The sequence below is a fragment of the Syngnathus leptorhynchus genome, chromosome 22, assembly GCF_054491065.1.
Source record: "Syngnathus leptorhynchus isolate UIUO chromosome 22, UIUO_Slep, whole genome shotgun sequence".
Taxonomy (NCBI): Eukaryota; Metazoa; Chordata; class Actinopteri; order Syngnathiformes; family Syngnathidae; genus Syngnathus; species Syngnathus leptorhynchus.
In genome coordinates this window covers 3074498-3095866 of record NC_141216.1, presented here as the reverse complement: position 1 = coordinate 3095866, position 21369 = coordinate 3074498, and the positions used below count along the sequence as shown (strand labels likewise).

At 49.7% G+C, this 21369-nt stretch overlaps 2 protein-coding genes across 4 annotated transcripts; both read left to right on the top strand.

Annotated features, from left to right (window-relative positions):
• The first annotated feature begins 1313 nt into the window (after positions 1–1313).
• Positions 1314–17864, top strand: LOC147039334 (SH3 and multiple ankyrin repeat domains protein 1-like). Its single transcript, XM_085904474.1, has 26 exons — positions 1314–2049; positions 3224–3427; positions 3666–3737; positions 3809–3917; positions 3989–4140; positions 4219–4386; positions 4594–4635; positions 5181–5297; positions 5371–5448; positions 5518–5584; positions 5646–5821; positions 5881–6011; positions 6258–6397; positions 6455–6568; positions 6833–6911; positions 9606–9688; positions 9764–9888; positions 9956–10091; positions 10174–10254; positions 10423–10431; positions 10614–10640; positions 10738–10794; positions 10862–10983; positions 11315–11423; positions 11497–14527; positions 14659–17864. The coding sequence occupies exons 1-26, from the start codon at positions 1501–1503 to the stop codon at positions 15515–15517; spliced, it is 6837 nt and encodes a 2278-aa protein (XP_085760600.1). The 5' UTR covers positions 1314–1500; the 3' UTR covers positions 15518–17864.
• A 104-nt stretch (positions 17865–17968) lies between these two features.
• Positions 17969–21285, top strand: LOC147039333 (protein kinase C and casein kinase substrate in neurons protein 3). 3 transcript variants are annotated; one of them, XM_085904455.1, is made up of 10 exons: positions 17969–18096; positions 19071–19149; positions 19235–19391; positions 19497–19732; positions 19842–19997; positions 20064–20239; positions 20309–20429; positions 20508–20575; positions 20644–20723; positions 20825–21284. In XM_085904455.1, exons 2-10 carry the CDS (start codon positions 19093–19095, stop codon positions 20935–20937), a joined length of 1164 nt encoding a protein of 387 aa, XP_085760581.1. In that variant the 5' UTR covers positions 17969–18096; positions 19071–19092; the 3' UTR covers positions 20938–21284. The 3 variants fall into 3 exon arrangements, with proteins under 3 accessions (XP_085760581.1, XP_085760580.1, XP_085760582.1); XM_085904454.1 differs by lacking the exon at positions 17969–18096 and adding an exon at positions 18284–18528; XM_085904456.1 differs by lacking the exons at positions 17969–18096; positions 20644–20723 and having other exon boundaries at positions 20825–21285.
• Positions 21286–21369: the final 84 nt, after the last annotated feature.

Here is a 21369-nt window from a genome sequence, read left to right as displayed (position 1 = left end):
TTGTTTTGTTAGATATGATATAGATTAGTCCATCTTTGGGTGGAGACAATTAAAAAAAAAAAGTATTTTGGGATCCTGGTCATAGATAAAACTTGTGTAGTGACAATAAGAAACGTTATATCCACAATACAAACAGGCATATATTCTTTATCCACTGCTACTGCATCTTTGTAAGCATTACACTGCCCTCTAGTGGCCAAGGTGCCTACACCTATTGCATTTGTCATTAATGACAAAAATAACACGTGACCACGCGCTTTTATCTCCTTAATTGTTACGTAAGTACGAAATAGAACTCCATATTCTCATTTGCTCAACATAAAGGATGGACACGCTTCCGTTTCCTAGTGACGTCATCGTCGATCAAACAAAAAACAGCGGGCCCCACTCCAGGCCACTCGAGTGACTCATCGTGTCCGAGCGGTGATTGATCGGGGCTGGAGTGCTCTTGATTGCTCCTCATCACTGGCGGCGTGAGGGGAAGCCGAAGGGCAAGAAGCCAGAGAAGGAGAGCAATATAGAGGACACAACTTGGCCGCTCTACTTTAGAGAGACGTTAAAAAAAAAAAAGTGGGACAATCTGTTCCTTGGATGATCTCCAATTCTACTTTCTGGGGACTGACACACTGAAAATATATCTATACACTCGTGCTGTCCTACATAAGCCATAGAGAAATTGAAAATATGAACCCTTGTCGACAGAACGGTGTATCTCGTCAAACCGATTATTAACTCCGGAGGAGCGGAGAAATCCGAACAAGCGCTTCCATCTCTGTCATCGTGACGAATCACTTCCTAGTTGGCGTTTTCAATTAACGGCCATCTCCTGGTGACGTGATGCATTTTCGAGGCCTTTTTTTTTTTTTTTTTTTGATCCAACAAAGGAGCCAAACAAATGTAGTGAGGCGTCGGAATTGTTTTGAATTTCGCTTCTCATTCATCCCGCAACTCTGTTGTCCTCTCGCTCGCCTTTCCGCACCCAAATCGGATTAGTCAGCTTTATGCAAACCGCAGCTCTCCTGTTCACTTTGGCATGCCAATTAGCTCTCCTGCCCAATCTCTCGGCTCTTTTTTTTTTTTTAAGTCTCTTATCTCGCTGAGTGAACATCTCCATCCAATATTAGATGAGATTTTGTTCATAAATCAACCCCCCCCCCTTAAACCCTTGACAGTGCTAACAAGCATCTTAATGGCACCTTGTGATTAAAGAATCATTCATCTTGAAATGAAATATAGATTGAAAAATGAGCCTCTACTTGAGCTTTGATTTATCTTCGCCAGATCCTTGTTTGCTGATTTCTTATCATTCATTTCATCTTATATCATCTGCAATAAAAAAAAAAAAAAATCAGCCATACATGAAGCCTCACTTATTTAAAAGCAATTAAAATAAGTGATGAATTTCCTGCATTCCCAAAGCCATCATTTTTCAATCATGTGTTGCCAGGTTGACCTGCCATGAGTGGAAACTGACTCACTTCTCTGCTTGTCCTCCACAGCATGTTTCATAAGAATGATGCCAGCCGTGTTTTATCGTCACGACAGCTATGTCGCTCGGCCTTCTCCGCAGTGACCCCTGCGCCGCCGACCATGCTGGGAAATAACCAGCGCTTTTATCCCGCTCAGGATGACAGCGACCCGGAGGATGAGGAGGAGGAGGACGAGGAACAGGGCAGAGAAACCCGCCAACGGGAAAGTGGACCTGACGACGAAGGGTTAGGCCACCCGGTGGAGGAGGCCATGACGGGAGGACGACAATCCCGCGAAGGCAAACTCGGCGACGCGGCCAAAGCGCAGAAGGCGGAACAGCCTGCGAGGTCGGGGAACCGGGGAGTCGCTTACGCGGCCAATCAAGCCACCCTTCGTCATCAAACAGCCAATAAGACGCAGCACCAAGGCGCGGCGGCCAATCAGCATCACGCAGGCTCCAACGCAACTCACAAGAGAAGAGCCCTGATGGAGCGCAGCATGACCACCATGGCGCCCATGGAGGAAACCTTCCTGACCATGATGCTTCTCCGCATCGGCATTCCTGACATCAAGCAAACAGTAGGTCAAATGATGGAGCCAAATCCTTACGAATGTTTTTTTTTTATTGCGTAATCCCATGCACTGTTAAAAACAATGGCTCGACAAAACGTCAATTCTAAATAAGAAACCTCAAATCCAATCCTCAAAGCAGACATTTCGAGTCTTTCCGTACTTTGTTGAAACCACAACTAGTTTGACAGTGTTGCCGTTCTGCCAAGTGATGATTCCCAGAAGGAAGGAAGGGAGAGAAAATAATGAGCTTGACTTCATCCGCCTGTGACGGCAGGCAGACATGTAAACATCTGCCCAAGGGTCAGGTATGAATGTTGTTGTTTGTTCCCCCCCCCCTCCCCAACCTGTCTCCAATTCACACTCAGCATTTCTCGCTTGTGCCAAAGTGTCAGGTGAGAATTGACAAGCCCACACATGGCGCCACTCGCCCCCCCTCCTCCACCCGCTATCTCCCTTACACGCTGGCTGTTCTACATGTCAGCTAATCTGCCCTCAATGTGGCCGTAATTGCTAATCATCTAATTGGATTTTAATGAGTTTGGGGAGAGATGGGACCGATACGGAATGCGCCGTACAGAACCCACCTAACGTGACGAGAGACGCATCGAGCACAAACGTATATTATATCCTACGCGTTCTGTGGCCGAGCCCCTTGGGGCGGCCAAGATATCGCTACGGCAACGGGGGCCTGCCTGCTCTAATGAAGCGGTTGCCATGCCAATAGAGATGCTTGGGATGATCATGTCCGCCGCTGAGGGTGGCGGAGGTCAGTTGGCGTTTTGAGCGTGAATCGCGCTGAGCTGTGCAATTTCTTCTCACCCTTCCCGCAAATGCAACGAGCTGGTTTACACCTCCACGCGTTTTGTCGATAGAACCTTTTTGTTTCGAGTCTCAGGTGGATGTCATTTGCTCTTTTTCCACTCGATGGCTGCACAAATTCGCCACGAGGGAGACTTTTGACCTCGATTCTTATTTGTCTTAGTTTCCTGTAGCGGAGAATGAATTATTGAACGTTAAGCAATTCCAATTCCACGTAGACCTCATTTGGCTCGGCGGTAGATTGTTGCTTTCTTCTAATTCACTGCCGTTTGCCTTCGATGGATCTTAACAACATAAATGAGTATTTTAATCATTTTATTTATTGTTGCGGCATAAGAGAGACCTTTGACGTGTCTTGCAGAGGTGTGTCCAGTTTGACCAGGACTGCACGGTGTGGAACGCCAAGCAGCAGATCATCGGCTCCCTCACCGAGACCTTGTGGGACGTCTACAACTATGGCCTCTTCCAGCCGGCCGGGGAAGGCCGCGACGCCAAATTCTTGGAGGAGGAGAGGACCTTGCGGGAATACTCGCAATCCTTTGAGAAAGGCGTGCCTTACCTGGAGGTAGTAAACAAGTCGACATTGTTAAGCCAGTTCCAGTTGGATGATTTGGCACTTTAGACTTGATTTCCCAGGTGGATTTTACTTTTGATTAAAAAAAAGTAGCTGCCAAAAATGTGAAAATAATAAGAAGATAATAATACTAAGAAATCACTGTGACGTGATACACAATGATCTCACACTGCCCTCTGCTGGTGAAATCTATAATGCCAACAACCTTTTTTTTTTTCCCTCTTCTCAGTTTAGATACAAAACTAGAGTCTACAAGCAGACAAATCTGGATGAAAAAGCTATTTCCAAGCTTTGCACAAAGGTTAGTAAGTTAGTCAGTGACTTGTGGGAAAAAAAGATGATTTCTACTCACATTCCCTGCCATCTTCTCAGGCCAGTTTGAAAAAGTTCATGGATTACGTTCAGACCGGAGCGCTGGACAAAATGCTCAAGGTCCTCAATAGAGGTCTGGATCCCAATTTTCACGACCCGGAGAGCGGAGGTGAGGTTATCAATCACTGGCCACTCATTGTTAAGATGACCCCTGCACAACTTTTATTTTCTGTGAGCTAGAGACCCCCTTGACTCTGGCCACGCAGTCGGGCTTGCCGGCGGAGACCATCAGGGCTCTGGTTCAGGGCGGAGCTCATTTGGACTTCCGAAGCAAAGATGGCACGACTGCCATGCACAAAGCTGTCAGGGTTCACAATCATACCGGGCTCCTGGTAAGAACTCCGAGGTGACGTCCCAAAAAAAAAAAGTCTTTGCCTGCCGGTTCATTTGTGGTTTTCCTCGCTTGGCAGGCTCTCCTCTCACTGGGAAGCTCACCAGACTGCAAAGACCGCTATGGCCTGACCCCGCTGTACCACACCCTCCTGACAGGGGGCGACACCTCCTGCTGCGAGACTTTGCTTTATTACCGGGCCAAGTTGGGGACCAGAGATGAGAACGGTTGGGATGAGTCCCATCAGGTACTCTTCAGGGGGGGAACTTGTCTCTTGATATTCACCCTATGTGTCCATTTTTATGTGGATTCTTGCCACATATATATATTTTTTTTTTTTTACATACGCTGTACTTAAGTAGAGGTACAGACGCCGAATGTGCTTCAACATTCTACTCTGTTGTCCTTCACGCGCGCACTCATCTTAACCGCAATCTCTTCTTCCTCCCAATAGCACAGGGATGAAGAAGAATTTGGAATGGAAGAAATCCATAAGGTACCTTTCATAGCATCAGCTCACCACTGAGCGCAGCCAATCAAGGCTCACCCTGGACATAATACGTTTTAAGACCTGTTTGCTGTCGGATACGTGACTCATCTCGTGCTAATTACAGCTAATGTGTAGCAGCCATCTGTGTGTGTGTGTGTGTGTGTGCTTAGATGCATCCCCATCGCTGGCTTCCATTATGTCTGCGCGCCACTCTGATGAATGCGTGCTGCGAGCTGGTTGTCATGGTATTTTATTTTGGTTTGCTCCGCTTCGTACTCCACCCCTCCCCATCTCTTTACTTTGCACATGTCGCGCGATTATTTTAGTCTTTGCAGGAAAATAAGAGGAAAACCTCTCAGTGTGCTGGAAGCTCATTTCTCTCGAATTCATATTTTGTCTGTCACTTTAATTGAGCTGACATTTTTGGGATATTCTAGCTTGCTGTTTTTCCCTAAGTGTTATTTCTTTCCTCTCACATAGGGCGTTTGTCGAATTTAACACCGTGTGTGTGTATGTGTGTATCTATATGCCACTTTTTTTGACTTGGAAAGGCTTGCCAGAACGGCTTTGCCCAACATTTGGAGCATCTTCTGTTTTACGGGGCAGACACCTCCTCTCAGAATGCCTCAGGGAATACTGCACTTCACATTTCTGCCCTGTACAACAAAGCAAGTAGAACAAATCCCATGATTTCATTAAAAAAAAAAAAAAGTGCTAATGTTGAGGTTGTCCCTCCACCAGGAAAGCTGTGTTCGGGTTCTTCTGTACAGGGGAGCAAATCGGGAGGCCAAGAACAAACATGGTCAAACCCCTTTTCAGGTAAGCGACCAATCACTGATGGCCCCACTTGGATCAGTTCTTTATTTTGACATTTCTTTCCATTTGCAGCTGGCTGTAATGTCGGGTCACTTTGAACTCGGAGAAATCATCAAAAACCACAAAGACTCCGACATAGGTGAGTTTTTTTTCCCTTCGGTTTCAATCCATTACATTCATCTTCTCCTTTTTCTTTTAAGTTCCCTTTTTGGAGTCACCCAAATATGTCCCCAAGAGAAAAGGAAGCGCCCTTACACTGCCGCTTCCCTCGCTCCAGTGCCACCCGTTACTACGAGCTAACAGCGACAGCACCATGACGCACTCCGACCCTGTGGTCGTTCCCAACAAGGCCGGGACCACTCCCAACCCAGCTCAGGTACCGAATGTTCCTCTTAACGACTCAAAAACGCTCAAGTCTACCGTCGTCTCCCGCAGGGCCAGCGCAGGGCCTCGGTCGGCTTACGAAGCACGAGCAGCCCCCGAAACCGAACGCGCTCGCCTTCACGAGGGAGAGGAGGCCAGAGTGACACCGAGGAGAGGCATCGGCAGCCACGAGGCAGGCAGGGGTAAGGAGCCCGCCGAGACCCGCGGCTTTCTCCATCTAATCAGGTCCTTTAGCTTCCCTTTATAAACTGCGCTGAGCTTTAGTTGTCCCACTTATATTTTCCAACTAATTATAACCACCAGAATGTCACATTGAGCTGCTCGTGAACGTTCTAGCAAGTAGTTGAAATAAATCCACTCGTTCCGGCCCGGATATATTTTCAAAAATATTCCCGCATCTCAGAGATTGTCCTTGTTTTTGTCCGCAGAGCGACCCCTGCAGGCGGCGGCGGTGGCCAAATGAAGCGAATGTACAGCGCCGTGCCAGGGCGAGTGTACGTAGCCACGCGGGCCCACGCCGCCAGCGGGGAGAGACTCCTACCGCTCAACAAAGGCGACAAAGTTAAAGGTGAGAATCGAGATGAAAGAAGCTGGACCCGACCCGACGTACGTGTTTCCTCGGCAGTGTTAAGCGTCGGAGAGGGAGGATACTGGGAAGGAACGGTTAAAGGTCGCACCGGGTGGTTCCCCTCGGACTGCGTGGAGGAAGTGGCACCTGCCAACAAGGACAATCGACCAGGTGAGATGTCACGCTAACAAATATGATTGGCATTACAAGTCATTGATTCGTCCAGACGTGAAAAAAAACAACTTTCTAATTGTCAAGCAAGCGGACGGACATATTTTGCCAGGTTCACGTTGCTTATATGAAAAATAATTGGATAGCTACAGGTTGCTTGCTAATATAGGTTATATACTCCCTCTGGGTAGCGTTATCCTTTCGGTGGTCAAAATGATGAAATGTAAATGTCGTTTCCGCGCCGGTCGCACTTGTGCCTTGCAGAGACTCAGAGCGGGAAAGCCAAGAGGAAGCTTTTCCGTAACGTGACAGTCGGCGCCTACGATGGCAACGATGGCCCCAGGTAAAATTTCCTTCGCATCTGGTCCTGCTTTTTTCCCCCCACCAATTAAACCCCCCCCCCCCAAAAAAAATAGTCATACTTACTTTTTGAGCAAATGTTGAATGAAAAAAACAAAAAAAACTTGTGAGGACTTTGAAACGATCGTGCGGAACATGCCGTCTGTCCGCGGATGCGGGAAGCAAGCCATCTATCGGTTATTAGCGGCGAGGAAGGAAACGCGGCGTGTTTGAGCAAGCCCACTTGTTTCACCCGCTGTGCTGTTATGTCGGTGCGACATCCCCAATCGGCGCTTTCTCTCTCTCGTTTTCTTATTTCCAGTGAACGCAGCCATGTCGTTTTCGGCTTTAATGTTATTATTTTTGTGACATAAGGCCGCGAATGTTTTGCTTGGGAGTCGTCTTTGGGAGTAAATACGTACATCATGGTGATGACTCATGAGGCCGGCTTACCTCTTGCACACCGACACTGGCCTTCATCCTTTCAGGGCTGAACGATTCAATTGAACTCAAATTGGGATTTATTTATTTTTTATCTGTGGCTTTGTATTGTACTTGTGTTATTGTAGAGCGGCGGTAGAGTGGTGCTTCATCGGGAACGAGGTGATCCGGTACATGTTTTGTTTCTCTGGGAGAATGTCAAATATGATTTCCCCACATAGCAACGACGAGTGTTTGCGAACCACGCGAAGGTTGGCAGGTGCGTCGACGTCTCGGATGGGATTCAGCTCTTAGCCAATCTCTGACTCAGCCGCGAGAGTACGTTTGCGCATCCTGTCTCGTTATCGTCGACGAATGGAAATCCCAGGTTGTCAAACTCCTCCATTGTCTCGTGCTGTTACAAAACTCAGCACATTAGACTGCTAGCAAAAAGCTACTCGTCGTTTGAATTTTTTTTTCCTCCCGTGAACTCTAGCGAGACGTCATCCTCATCAGTTTCCCCCCCGAGTGTGAAACTTGTAGAGGCAACGAGCAGACGATTCTGGATTGGAGTCAGATATTTATTAAAAGCTCAAACGGCTTCTCGTGCGGACCTACTCACTCTTCTTCCGCTTTCTCTCCCCCCCGCTCTGGTTGCCTGAGCTCCCGTTGGTTGGATGCAAGGATGGAGGAGGAGGGAGGAAGGGGAGGGGGGGACATGGCAATGGGGGGATGCGGCGAGAGAGACCGCTCTCTCTCGCTCTCTCTCCTCCGTGGCCGTCAGTGGGCCTCGGAAACCGGAGCTTGCGGTTCATTTACAGGTAGCGGCTGTTTCCTCCTTCCTTGGCTGGCTATGGATGTGAGGCGAGGACAATGGAGAGAGGGGAGAGGTAGAGCACGCTACCGACAGGCCGTGTCGTTTCTTTTTTTTTTTTTTTTCCCCCCCTCAACACCGAAATCGATGTGCCCGCGCGCTTGTCATCGTTCCATTTGTGCGTGGCTCTGACATTTTCCGTGGCTATAGATGCTTAAGACGCCGCCGCATGCCAATTTGCCTTGTCTCGGAACTCTGTGATTGTGCGTGCGTGTGTGTGTGTGTGCGTGCGAAGCGAGCACACGATAATGCGTTTCAGTCAGACAATGTGGGTGTATGGCATTCTCTTTGACTGGTTATATTACCTTGAAGCCGATTGTCATTCATAGGGAGCTGGCTATTTAAAGAGCTGTTGTATAATTGATGAGGTGTGTTACTCGGCGAAAAGATGACATTCAATTTTTGATATGTGTACTTCATGCGCCTTTGCATTCAAGGTGCTTCTGATGCTATGCCAATAACACCTATGTGCAACGGCTGAATATTTGATACATCTCCATCCGCCGTGTGACATCACACTGTCCCCACACACTTGTACATCATGCTCAGCAGATGAACAGTTAAAAAAAAAAAAAAAGCTATTTTTTCCTCACCTAATCCCAGAGCCCATTATAGAGCTTTTTTTTTTCTGTGGTCCAAATTAGCCAGTGGTGAAAGTACACACGAGTGAGCAAACGTCTCCGTTGGAAACACCTGGAGGAACGGCGTCACCGGGCCGCGTCCCCCCCCCCCTCTCCTCCCCTCCTCTTCGTACAAGTGTATGCGCAAAGAGCCCAATGCATCGGTCCGCCCACTCCGTGTTACTTTGATCTTCAGAGAGGGAACGCATGATGGAGGACAGGGTGAGAGAAAAAGGAATGAGGTGTGAGGAGCAGATGGCTGGAAGGCGGCGAAGCGTTGGCGCGCGAGGGACCGACCTCAGTGAGGGAAAGTAGCCATCGTCTTTGGTTCCGTGCTCAAGTTGTGAGCTATTCTTCAGCAACCCAAAGGGTCATCATCGAACGTATACATGAGCGGTCGCCGTGTTGCGCCGTCGCCGTGTTGCGCCGTCGCCGAGGCTGCATCCTTTCAAAAGCCGCGAAAGCTATTACGGCCATTGGGAAGTCGTCGCTCGCGCTCGTATTTTGTGTTGAACTCCGAGACGGGATTCCGTGGCGCTCTGGTGTCACTCACGCTCTCATTGTGCACGGCCGCTGTTTATTTTGCCACCGACCTTTTTCTTTTGCTGCACTCTGCTTTCATAATGTGATGCAGTTCAACCTCTTTCTCTCTCTCTCTCTCTCTCTTTCTCTCTCTCTCTCTCTCTCTCTCTCTCTCTCTCTCTCTCTCTTTCTCTCTCTCAAATTGACAAAATTACTTTCCTCCCGCAGCAGAAGTCAAATGACTCCTCTGTGTCCCTCGCAGTGACTACATCATTAAGGAGAAGACAGCACTCCTGCAGAAGAAAGACAATGAGGGATTCGGTTTCGTTCTTAGGGGAGCCAAAGGTGCGCCAAAAAATAATAATCACTCAATCGTTTCGTGTCTACTCACACTCGTCTTTTCTGGCTGATTCTCCACAGCTCAGACTCCCATAGAGGAATTCACTCCGACGCCAGCGTTCCCCGCACTACAGTACCTGGAATCGGTCGATGAGGGGGGCGTGGCGTGGAGGGCCGGCCTAAGGATGGGGGATTTCCTCATCGAGGTGCGCCCAACTTGAAATCGGGCAATATTATTTTTCTTTTGATTGAATTCAATGTGGATGATTTCAGGTGAATGGCCAGAATGTGGTAAAGGTGGGACACCGGCAGGTTGTCAACACCATCCGGCAGGGCGGCAACAGTCTGATGGTGAAGGTTGTCATGGTTGCCAGAAACCCCGAGTTGGAGGATACCGCTCGAAAGAAAGGTTAGCGGCGTGTTTCGCTTGCGTGTTCACGCGTCATCAAAGAGCTACCGGCGTATTCGGCCGGCTTCTTCTCCCTACGCAGCCCCGCAGCAGTCGAAAAGGCTGACCCCTCCCGCCATCGCCCTACGCTCCAAGTCGATGACATCAGAGCTGGAGGACATGGGTAAGATGACGAGGAAGATTATCGCTCCTCTTGCAATTGCCACATTATTTTCACAGCACTTTCCTTCTTGTTAAGAAGAAAGGTGACAAGAAAGCACACTTACTTGTTTGTTTGATGCTTACTCACTCACTTTTCTCCTCCCCCTCGGCCAAATGCGCTCCTCAAAAGTTGACAAAGGTGGGAGAATCACCAAAACGTGCGCTCTCATTGTCATTCGCGTCCCCATCACCACCACCACCACCATCTTGTGTCTTCCTGCGTATGTATTTCATCCCTTCATCTACCACACCAACCCAACGACACGCCGCTTGTATGTATTTGCACCTAATTGATATTTTCCCCGATTATGTATGCTCCAGCTGCCTCTCCGTGGAAAAAGAAAGCAGGTGAACATCGGGCTTTATCGTTGACTCCATCAGCCCCTGGGCCTTAATTAAGAGCTGTTTGATGCTAGCTTCTCTCTTTTTTTTTTTTTTCTGGCAGATTACGATTCCTCGCAGGGTCCTGATAGGAAGAGGACAGTCTATCAGATGGCACTGAGTAAGAAACATTCTTTGCTCATGGAGTCTTTTGACATCAAGAAGTGCTTTTTTGTTTTTCAAATCAGATAAACTGGATGAAATCTTGGCCGCCGCCCAACACACCATTACATCTGACAACCAAGGCCAGAGAGGTCACGGAGGCAAGAGGGACCGGAGCAAGAGTATCGCTCCCAATGTCGCCAATGAGGTATTTTCTTCCGCTTTTCCTCCAATTGGGCATCTGGCGCGTCTTCCTCTTGGTGCCGAGCGAGTTTCTGCTCGTCTCAGATTTAATCATGCCAAAAGTCAAAGTCTTTGTCTTTTAGTTGTGTGGGGATGCTCGGCTGCCCTCACGGCGCTTGAAAACGATTGACAATGAGCCACCCACACATTTGCTAAAGTCTGAGTCAGGCTCTGTCCATTCATCCATTCTGTTGCCTGGTGCAGCAATAGACTGGCTGAATGTTTCTTTTTTTTTTTTTAATGTATTGAAATTGTTTGGCCATCCACTATTCTATTTTGCTCTTCTGTACCCGAAGGCAACATATGAGCTGCAATCGGGAGTCAACGCCAGACCTGGTTTTACCTACAACCAAGCCCACTTTCAACCAGCCCAGCATGCAGTCATGATTCGTCAGAAATCCATCGGTAAGGCCAAAGGTCAAGACAAAAATCTAAAATGGCAATCCATCAATTCCATTTTCTGCGTTGTTCTACTCAGGTATAACTGAAGAGGAGCGGCAGTACCTTCATCCGCCGGCGATGAAGTTGGCTCGTAGCTTGTCGGTGCCAGGTCCGGAAGAAATCCCCCCACCCCCAAACACATCGGCACCCGAGCCGCCGTTATCCGCCGGCCCCCATCCCGGGAGGGGGCCCGCCATGCCCATACCGCCCGTATCTCAAAGCCACTTCCAGCTCCAGTCCCAACCGGGCCATCCTAATCAATCAAGTTGGGAAAGAGGAGGCGGGATCAACCAGCAGGTGATGGTCTCCACTCTCCGCAGACAATCGGAAGGACTGTGCGCCAGGGAGCAGCAAGAGGCGCCCAGGCGAGGCGGCGGCGGCGGCAAGATGGGGGGCTTAAGAAGAGGCTACAGTAGCGCTACACCACCGACAAGCGCCAAACCTAAAACCCAACAAAACCAGCCCCATCATTCACACGGAGCCGCGAGGGAGCAAGGCGGAGGAGGGCCCGGCAGAGGCGCGGCCCGGAGGGGAGGTCGCGGCGCTCTGACTAAACAGTCCAAAGTTGAGGACGGGCTGCGGCAGCATCGTGGGAAAGGCGGCGCAGCCAAAGAGAAGACCTCCATCCCCATCCCCACCATCATCGTCAAAGCGCCTTCCACCAGCAGCAGCGGTCGAAGCAGCCAGGGTAGCAGCACGGAGGCCGAAGTCCTGCAGGAGGCCGAGGACCACGCCTCTGCTCAAGCCTCCCCGGAAAGCTCCACTCTTCCGTCACCTCTCACCTCCACGTCCGCTCAGCCGCCTTCATCCACTTTGCCTCCGTCAACTGCCGCTCCTCCCCTTTCTCTAAAGCAAAACCTGGAGAACGTCGACCACTCCTCAACATTCGCAACGACTTATGGAGGCGCGCGTAGGGAGAGGGAACGTTTCCGTGACATGAGAAGAAAGAGTGCATCTTTCTTTCTCTCGTCCGAGGAGGACATCCAGGGGGAGGCGGGAGGGGGCGAAGGCGGGGAAGCGCTCAACGCCAGATTTCAGCCATTGCAGAGCTCGCAGATAGAAGTACCGAGCCCTCGGCTGCGACCCTCCAAGTCCATCGACGAGGGCATGTTTTCCGGAGACAATTATGTCCACTATTCCAGCAGCATGCCTCCGGCCTTTGGCCTGCCCGAGTATTCTTCTCCCGTCCTCAGTCAAGACGGACAACCCAAGTCGGCGCCGTCCATGTACGGCTCTCAGCCAGCCACGACTTTCATCCACCCGCTCACCGGCAAGGTTCTGGATCCCTCCTCTCCACTTGGACTGGCGCTGGCGGCGAGGGAAAGGGCCCTGAAGGATGACCGCAGGACTCGCCGAGAGGAGAGACATTTTGGTCGGCAGCTGTCCACGGTGGGAGCTTTCACCACCCAGACCCCCACGCCCTCCATTTTCGCAAGCCAGACACAATCCACTTACACGTCACCCGTTTCCCTTCACTTGACCTCCACCGTCACCTCGCCGGCATCTCAAAGCCGGCCTCAGTCGCCGAGAATCTTACGCGTGGGGGGAGGAGGGGAGAAGATGGAGCGAGACAAGGACGTGGGACATCGAGAAGGCCTCAGAGTTCGTTTCTCGGAGGACAGAAACAGTCAGTATTCCCCTCCGCACTCCGGGGAAGGAGAGAGAGAGGCCCACGGTGGCAGAGCTGTTCCACCCGCCCAGCCTCCGCCACCCCCGTCTCAGCCCACCCCCCGCAGGCCCTCCTTCCTGCAGATGGAAAGCGCCAACTACATCCCTCAGTACACCGTCCCCTCGGCGCCCGACGCCACGGCCGAGACAAAAGGGCAAAATCCGGGGATGATGGTTCTGCCCCCACCGGCGCCCTCCATCGACGTGGACGAGGAGTTTGTCTTTGCAGACCCTTTGCCGCCTCCGTTGCAGTTTGCCAACGGCAAGAATGAAAGAGTGAAGGATTACCAGCACTATCAAAACGCCAGTCAACGATGGGCCGCTCCGCCGCCGCCCCCTCTGCCGTCTCCCAAGAGCCCGAGCGTTCCGCAGACGTCTTCGCAGGGCGGCGACTCGGCCACCTCCAGCCTCACCTCCTACGACAGCGAGGTGGCCACCCTGACGCAGTCGGCTCTCTCGCCGTCTCTGCCGTCCCCTGCTCTGCCCTCCGCCGACCTGCACAGACCCCAACCCATGTCCCTCCCTCCCTCCTACTACAGCGGCTCCAACGACGCCACCGCTCACGACAGAGGCACGGCCGCCCTCGCCACCACCGTGACCTACGCCGCCACCACGGCGGCCAGCGCGGCCGCTACGACCTCCGCGGCCTCCGACTACAGCGCGAAGGCGGGAGGCACTAAGGTCGGCGCGGGCAGCCGACCGTACGCCGACCATATTCACCACCCTGCCGAGGGCGGAGAATGGCAGGACGGCGTGTTGGATTCCGGGATCGAAGAGCTGGACAGTCACAGCAGCAGCGACCACCATATCGACATGTTGGGATTGACGGCTCTCAAAGGAGTGGACAGGAGCGGCGTCGGAGGATATGGCTCATTGTGCGAGGGACGAAAAGATCCACCTTCGGCTTACTCCGCTGGACAAACATTTGAGGTACAGAGCGCTAAATTGGCCAACCCCGCCTTTCCAAAGATGACTCACTATAAGGAGGCAGTGGGCAAGGTCCTGCCCGTGGCGCTACGAAGGCAAAACAGCACCAACCCTGCGCCTTTACAACTGCACAGGCAAAACATCCCAGACAATATCCGGCTGGACGGAGGAGCCCTACCTGATGAAAGCAAACTTTTGCAAAACAGGCCCAAAGGGGAGCACGATTTTAGCGCTACCTTGGCAGCCTGCTTAGACAGGCCGACGGAGGCTCGCTCGGCGGGTTGGGGCGAGGTGGGCGAGCACGAGCAGCTCCAGAGAGCCGGCGTGCCTTTGGACGCGCGAAGGCTTCACTCGCCTCTCTCTGGTGTCAAGGCCAGCATCATCAATGAGCTGAGCTCCAAGCTTCACCAGATGAGTAGCATGAGGAGCATGGAGGACTGGAGCCAAGCCCCCAAATCACCCACCATGAACAGGTTAGAAGGAATTCCTAACTTTTTTATTTTAATATCTCTTGATATTATCACTCTGTTAGGAAATATTAGAAAGCTCAAAGATTGACGTGTGGCACTCAATCGCTGTTTGAACTTTCAATGTTGTCCTTCAGGTACTCGGCAGATTTCAGCGACGTCTTTCACAGCCCCCCCACCGGCCGCTCCACCTCCCCCTTGCCGCCTCCCTCGCCTCAACACCATCAACCCAATCTGCCGCAGGTGGCGGGACAACGCAACTGGACCCGTTCGCCCTCTCCGCAGATGCCCACCTCCCCGGTTCACTCGCACCCTCCCCACTCGCCAACCTACTGCCCGTACCCGACGTCGCCCAAGCACCGCTCCAAGATGCGGCGGCAGACTTTCGATTTCCAGTGCAGCCCTTCCAAGGAGATGCGATCTGCCGTTTCTCGACGCCGCGCCCCCAGTCCTCTTATCTACAACAACGAGCAGCCCAACTCCACCCCTCCCCGACCGTCCTCCCTGCCCATCTTTCCCAGTACTCCGGTCTACAGCAACCCTTTTGAATTCCCTGGACCCCTCACCCCTCCCTCTCCGGGCCTCCCTCTAGGCGACCCCTACTCGACCCCGCCGCTTTTCTCCCCGTCGGGCACGCCGAGTCCAAACCCGATGCTGGTCTCCCACTCCATCTCCCCCACGCATTACCTCTCGGGCGCCTCGTCACCGTTGCGCCCGCCCCCGAGCCCGTCCTGCCTCAACTACCCCCATCTCACCCCGCCCCCGCCGAGCAAACCCTTTGCCCTCAAGCCGCTGCCCTACTGGACCAAGTACGACGTGGCCGACTGGTTGGCTTACCTGAACCTGGGCGAACACATAGAGCGCTTTATCGATAATGAAATCGACGGATCTCATTTGCCTTCGCTTACCAAGGACGACTTCTTGGACCTCGGGGTGACGCGCGTGGGGCATCGAATGAACATCGAGAGGGCGCTGAAGAAACTCACTGACAGGTGAGGGAAGACCAAAACGCGGCAGAGTCGCGGATCACAGAGGAAGGAAAAGTCTTCATCGCAATTTTGTAGTTGTGGTTCATCAATCCCACGCCCGCTACACTTTTCTCAACTCACTTTTAATTTCCCTTCGCTGTTGATTTGCCCTCCTTCTCTTCCCCAGGCATGTCACTCCTTCCCCCAGAGACACAGATTGATGGGGTGATTGAAAGACGACAAAAAAAACAAAAAAAAAACTTGTGACTTGGCAAAGCAACATGAACAGAAGATTTGGAAGAGGACGACAGTGGACACTTTGTCAGGCTGCTGGTGATGATTGTGTCTGGTGAGCGTAATGAGTCCTGGTTCAAAACACGGTGCTGAAATGAAGTATACAGTGAACCCCCGCTATATCCCACCAGGTACGTTCCACACACATACATGAACATAGGAAAAAAAAAGAACATTTCTGATTCTGATCAATGAATGGGGGCTTTCTTTTGTACCAAAACAAAGCAAAAAAAATTTGATAAAAATCACAGATATAGCTTGGGTTCACTGTATATCACAATTATTATAATAGGCAGCAAAACGCACACATGCAAGGACAGATGGATTCTCACACCATCTGCTGCAAACGCTGACTTGAAAAAGATGCTAAAATGTTGCCAGAAACACAAGGACCTCATCGTGACATTACTTTGTTGCGCGACAAGGCCAAAGTCTGAGCACAACAGAGGATTTATTCGTTTTTTTGTAGATGAAGAAAGTCATTCGTATAATAGGAATTTGTTTGATCTATCTGCCATAAGCCCCCCAAAATTCTCTCACTTTTAAAAGTGCTGGGTTAAAAAATTGGACCGACCCAGAAAGTTTGACCTAACTTTGGGTTGTTTTGCAAAAAAATAAAATAAATTGGGGTGGTTTGTGCAAAATAATCAATTTTTGGGGGTTGTTTTTAATCCACCATTTTGAAGGGTTTCCTAATAATAAGCTTTGTATGCGTGTTACTTGCGAGCACTAAATATAGATTTTATGTTTAATAGGATTCACTATTAGCCATGATAAGGTTTGTACTAGCCGCAAACTCAAATCGCTCACTTGGAGTCGCTTGTGGAAGACGCTTGCATTTATTTTGTAGCGAGGCGCAAAATTGTAACGGAAAGAAATTGTGAGGCGGCCAGGAAAATAAGTCGGACTTTTGACGGGTTGATGCCAAAATTCCCACACGAACGTAAACGCAACAGACGGGAGATCAGCGGCTGTGATCTGCCATATTTTTTTAGCGGCTAATGTCATTTGTGTCTTGTAGTATTTTGACTGCATCACAGCAATATTATTTTTTTTCTCCCTCCTATTTTTTTCATTTTGAATGAGTGCCATCAATGATTCATGTGCCACATTGTGAAAATGTTTTACTCCAGGTGCCGTGACCACAAAGGGCTTTTTAGGGTTTCACCTCTCGAACTTTCACCCCTTTTTCAATGTACTCATTAACTGTTGAAAAAGTTTTCGGGTTTGCCGTCGCTGCTACTTGCTGACAATCCCGTTTTGCGCAATCTGGCCCAACTGCAACAAACGATATGTCGGTGGTTCTCAATCTGGCTATGACTTTTTTTATCTCGACAAAATACATCTTTGGTAAATTCTGGAATATCTCCGCATGTCATTCTTACTTTATTCTCATGACATTTGTTTTCACCCAAAATAGGAATTTATCTTTTTTTATAAATATTCTATGACATTTGAAAACTATATATATATATATAGCACATAGTTTTTGTTTTTTTTTTTGCTTAGAATACGTGGGGTGGGGTTCCTCAAAATTTTTGAGAACCGCTGAATCATTCCAAAGCTCGCCCTCAAATTTTAAGTCAGCGTAACCATTTTGAAGAATCTTTGTCTTCCAAATAGTGTGGCCGCGTGTCGTTTTGTTTGGAGATTTGTGTCGACGCTGTCGCTGCCCCCCCCCACCCCCCCACCCAGTGACGACCTTAGTGAAGCTGACACCTCTTATTGATGTTGGTAACAAAAATTACGACTGGTGTATTCTTTGAAGCCGAGTAGCGTAGGACGCACTACGTACCACATAACATGATTTATCAAATATTTTAGGTCTAGTGAAATGTATCATAAATATGACCACATACAGTATGAGTGTACGTATGCAGAGTTTAACAAAATATATAGTTACATTTTAAATGCCATAGAAGTCAAACTGTGTTGAAATAAATACGGAAATGATCATGTCTTTATTCTGTTCTTTGTAATATCTCGATTGTATTTTTTTTTTTTTTTTACACAAGTACCAATTATCAAAATGTACAAAATGTGAATACTTTTACCACCTCTGGATGTCACCCACTGTCTAATAAGCTCACATGCCTCCGCAGCGCATCGACACAAGTCAAAATGACACTTGGGCATCCCATTAGCACCATATAGAGAGTGACAGGAGGAGGGGCAAGTGGGGGGGGGGGGGGTCTGGTGTTTCAGGGGTTATCCCTCGAGGCTGGAGACATGATAGTCAAAGAGGAGTGAGGGGGTGCCAGGAATGGACTTCAAGTGCGGGGGAAGCAAAAGAAAAGACACATCAAGTTAAAGGTAAGACATATGTGACTCTTTGGTGTGTGTGTGACTTTAAGTGAGGGAAAATGGGGTCAGTGTAAGGCGGTCTAGGGGGTGGGGGGGGGGTCGGTCGGCCTGAGAGGCAGAGCCTCGGATAACCAGTCCTGTGTTCACTTGTGTAATCAGTAGTGATTCACAGATAACGTGTAAGTGCCAACGGCCGTGACTGACTCCTCTGCGGCAAACTTGACTTTGTTTCCCATCACTCTTTAGATGCGCGCGCACTTGTCGCCAACAACGAGGCGCTCGAAAGCAGCTAAACGAATGGACTATCCGAAAAGCATTTTTAAGGTGTCAATACAGTCTCAGCGAGGAAAAACACGACGTCTAGTATCAAGTGTGAGGACTGACTGACTGACTGGCTGCATGACAAATAGGTGCAGTCATGGCTGGTGGTGCTGAGGCGTGGTTAGTCACTTTTTTTGCATGACTCACACATGAGACAATCTGTGTGCATGGAGACTTTTGCGTTTGCCACAATTTGCTTTCATTTACAGCCGTATTTGGTTCAAAAGAACTCGGCTCGCTCTGGACGTTGGGCTTTCTGTATTAATCGGAGCAAATGGAAAGATGACCTTTCACTGCTGTTTATTTTAGGGAAGAATGCAGGAGCAGCTGTTCTATTCCTACTGTGCCCCCCCCCCCCCCAACTTCTCTCTTGAATTCCAGTCTGGCACTGGAACATTTATCCAAGCACAGGAAGTTCTAAGTAACGAGTTATTTCAATAACCTTTGTTTACCTTCATCTATTTTCTAAATTTAAAATTTGGGTTTGACCTTCTGGCATTTCCACAACTTTGTATCGACAAAGCGAAACTCAGTTTTCAGATCAGCTGTGTTGATGACAGACTTGACGCTAATGACACAGTCGAGGCGTCCAACCAGTTGCATGATAATCACCGGCGTGCCTCAGCCGACAAAAAAACACCCTTGTAACTCTCGCACAACAGCGAAAGCGAGACAGCCACCATCATGGCGAGCCTCCCCCCAGAACCCACTCAAGACTTCGCCAAACGCAGCTTCTGGATGGTACGTTTTTGCATCCACCCACAAAACTTCAAGCAATGTGTTGGCTAGCATACAACCCCTGCTGATCGCTGTGTTGTTCTTCCAGCCTGGGAATTACGTACCGACGGTGCACAGAACCCAGCAGTCCTACCGGGCCTGCAACGACCTGGTGGCCTGCTTCGCCGAGAGGGCCGCGGTGGAAAAGCAGTACGCCCAACAGCTCAGGCAGTGGAGTGCCAAATGGAAGGCCATCATGGATTCTCGTGAGTAAGACAGATGCACAGCTTCTGTATTTTTTAAAGCAGCTTCAATTCAGTGGACATTGTGGCGCTCCTACTTGGTCACTGTCCCCGTTTTTCTCCTCCCAGGGCCGCTCTACGGTTCGCTGATGACAGCCTGGCAGAGCTTCTTCATCTCTACCGAGCGCCTGTCCGCTCTCCATTCGACCATCTCGGAGTCCCTGGTGGTTGAGGAAGGCGTCCGGGTCAAGACCTGGCAGAGGGATACGTTCCCCAAGAAACTCTTTTGCGGCCTCCGGGAAAGCCACGACAACAACGCTAGTTTTTCACGAGCGCAGAAACCGTGGAACAAGAGGCTGAGCAAGGTCCATGATTATTTTTTATTTTGCACCGAACAATGGATTATCATTTTTGACAGGTCCATTATTTTGATATGCATGTATATTTGCAAATGTATGTGTTTGCGTTCAATAGCTGGAGAAGGCCCGGGCTACCTACCACAAGTGCTGTCAGAAGGAACAGAGTGCCATGGACAAAGAGAAACAAATCAACGACGTTGAAAATATCAGTCCAGAGAAAAAGCAGAAGGTGGCGGAGGCCAGAGAGGTCGCCACCGACGCGAAGGAAAAGGTGATTGCTTAAAAAAAAAATACAAAAATCTCCGACACAGTGTACTTCACTGTGGGCGATCCGCAGGCTCGGGGGCACTACGAGAAAGTCCTGGAAGATGTGACGAGCTACACGCCGCGCTACATGGAGGAGATGGAGGTGATTTTTGAGCAGTCGCAGGAGGAAGAGAAGAAACGCATCAGCTTCTTGAAGCAGGCCTTCCTGTCCATCCACAGACACCTCGACGTCACCAACAACGAGAAGTAAAGAGACGACCATCTTCCGAATGTTTTATTTATTGCCTTTGACAAACGTGTATTTATTTACATCAGCATAAAGGAAGTGTACAACGAACTTCACCGAACTTTGATGGCCATCAACGAGGAAGAGGATCTCAAATGGTGGAAGAACAATCACGGGCCTGGCATGCTCACCAACTGGCCAAAAATCCAGGTACAGAACCCAGACAGGTATCAAGGCCCTGGGCCGAATTACACAAGGACTTCAAGTCTAACAAAAGTTTTTCTGCAGGAGTGGGTCCCACCGGTGAAGAAGCTGAAAAGAAAGAAGAGAGAGCAGAAAAGCAAAGAAGGCCAGCCGTAAGTCGACGCCATCCCAAACGTGGTTTCTCGATGCCTCCCCGTTTCTTATGACCCTTTATTATTAGAGTGATGATCGGAGGCGTGAAGGTTCGAGCTCTGTATGACTACACGGGGGAGGAGGGGGATGAGCTCTCCTTTAAAGCAGGTGACAGATTTCCAGAAATCTGCAGAAAGTGTCGTTCTTTGTGGGGGATAAAGAATTCACGCCCGTGAGTGTTATTGATACAATGCCGATTGTGATCCCAGGTGAGGAGTTCCTGAAGGTGGAGGAGGAGGACGACCAGGGCTGGTGCCGAGGGATCCTGAACGGAGGGAAGGAAGGTTTCTACCCGGCCAATTACGGCGTACTCGTGGAGTGACGTCACTCTCCCTGGAACTATTATGTCCTGAAGCAATGTCGTGTGCACACACAGAAATAGGTTTGCTTTTAAATTGCGCTTGTACTATCAAGAGAACTTGGAAGCCTCTGCTGGTGAATAAATTCTTTGATTCAAAACAATACAAGCTGTTTACTGTCGAGCAGGGTTCCCCAAATCGAGCCAATGAATGTGAAATGTTTTGCAAACATCAGCAAGACAACTCCATTTTAGATGTTTAGATTATGTACGGGTCATGTTCTTCTACTTTATGTATGTTGAGGAACCAAATTTGGGTCTTGAAATGAAAACGTTTGGGGAACCCTGACATTTGTCAAATAAAAACCTCCTGTTTTCCATCCTCTCCAGCTTCTTGATCTTGACTTTGTGCGCTCGTGTTTCCATTCACAAATATTTAACTGCCGTTAGGCATCA

Coding starts and splice junctions, on each gene's coding strand:
- LOC147039334 (XM_085904474.1), top strand. CDS start 1,501: ATGTTTCATAAGAATGATGCCAGCCGTGTTTTATCGTCACGACAGCTA. Junction 9,689..9,763: donor CGTTCTTAGGGGAGCCAAAG/GTGCGCCAAAAA, acceptor GATTCTCCACAG/CTCAGACTCCCATAGAGGAA. Junction 14,528..14,658: donor AAATCACCCACCATGAACAG/GTTAGAAGGAAT, acceptor GTTGTCCTTCAG/GTACTCGGCAGATTTCAGCG.
- LOC147039333 (XM_085904454.1), top strand. CDS start 18,506: ATGGCTGGTGGTGCTGAGGCGTG. Junction 19,733..19,841: donor GGAACAAGAGGCTGAGCAAG/GTCCATGATTAT, acceptor TGCGTTCAATAG/CTGGAGAAGGCCCGGGCTAC. Junction 20,576..20,643: donor AAAAGCAAAGAAGGCCAGCC/GTAAGTCGACGC, acceptor CTTTATTATTAG/AGTGATGATCGGAGGCGTGA.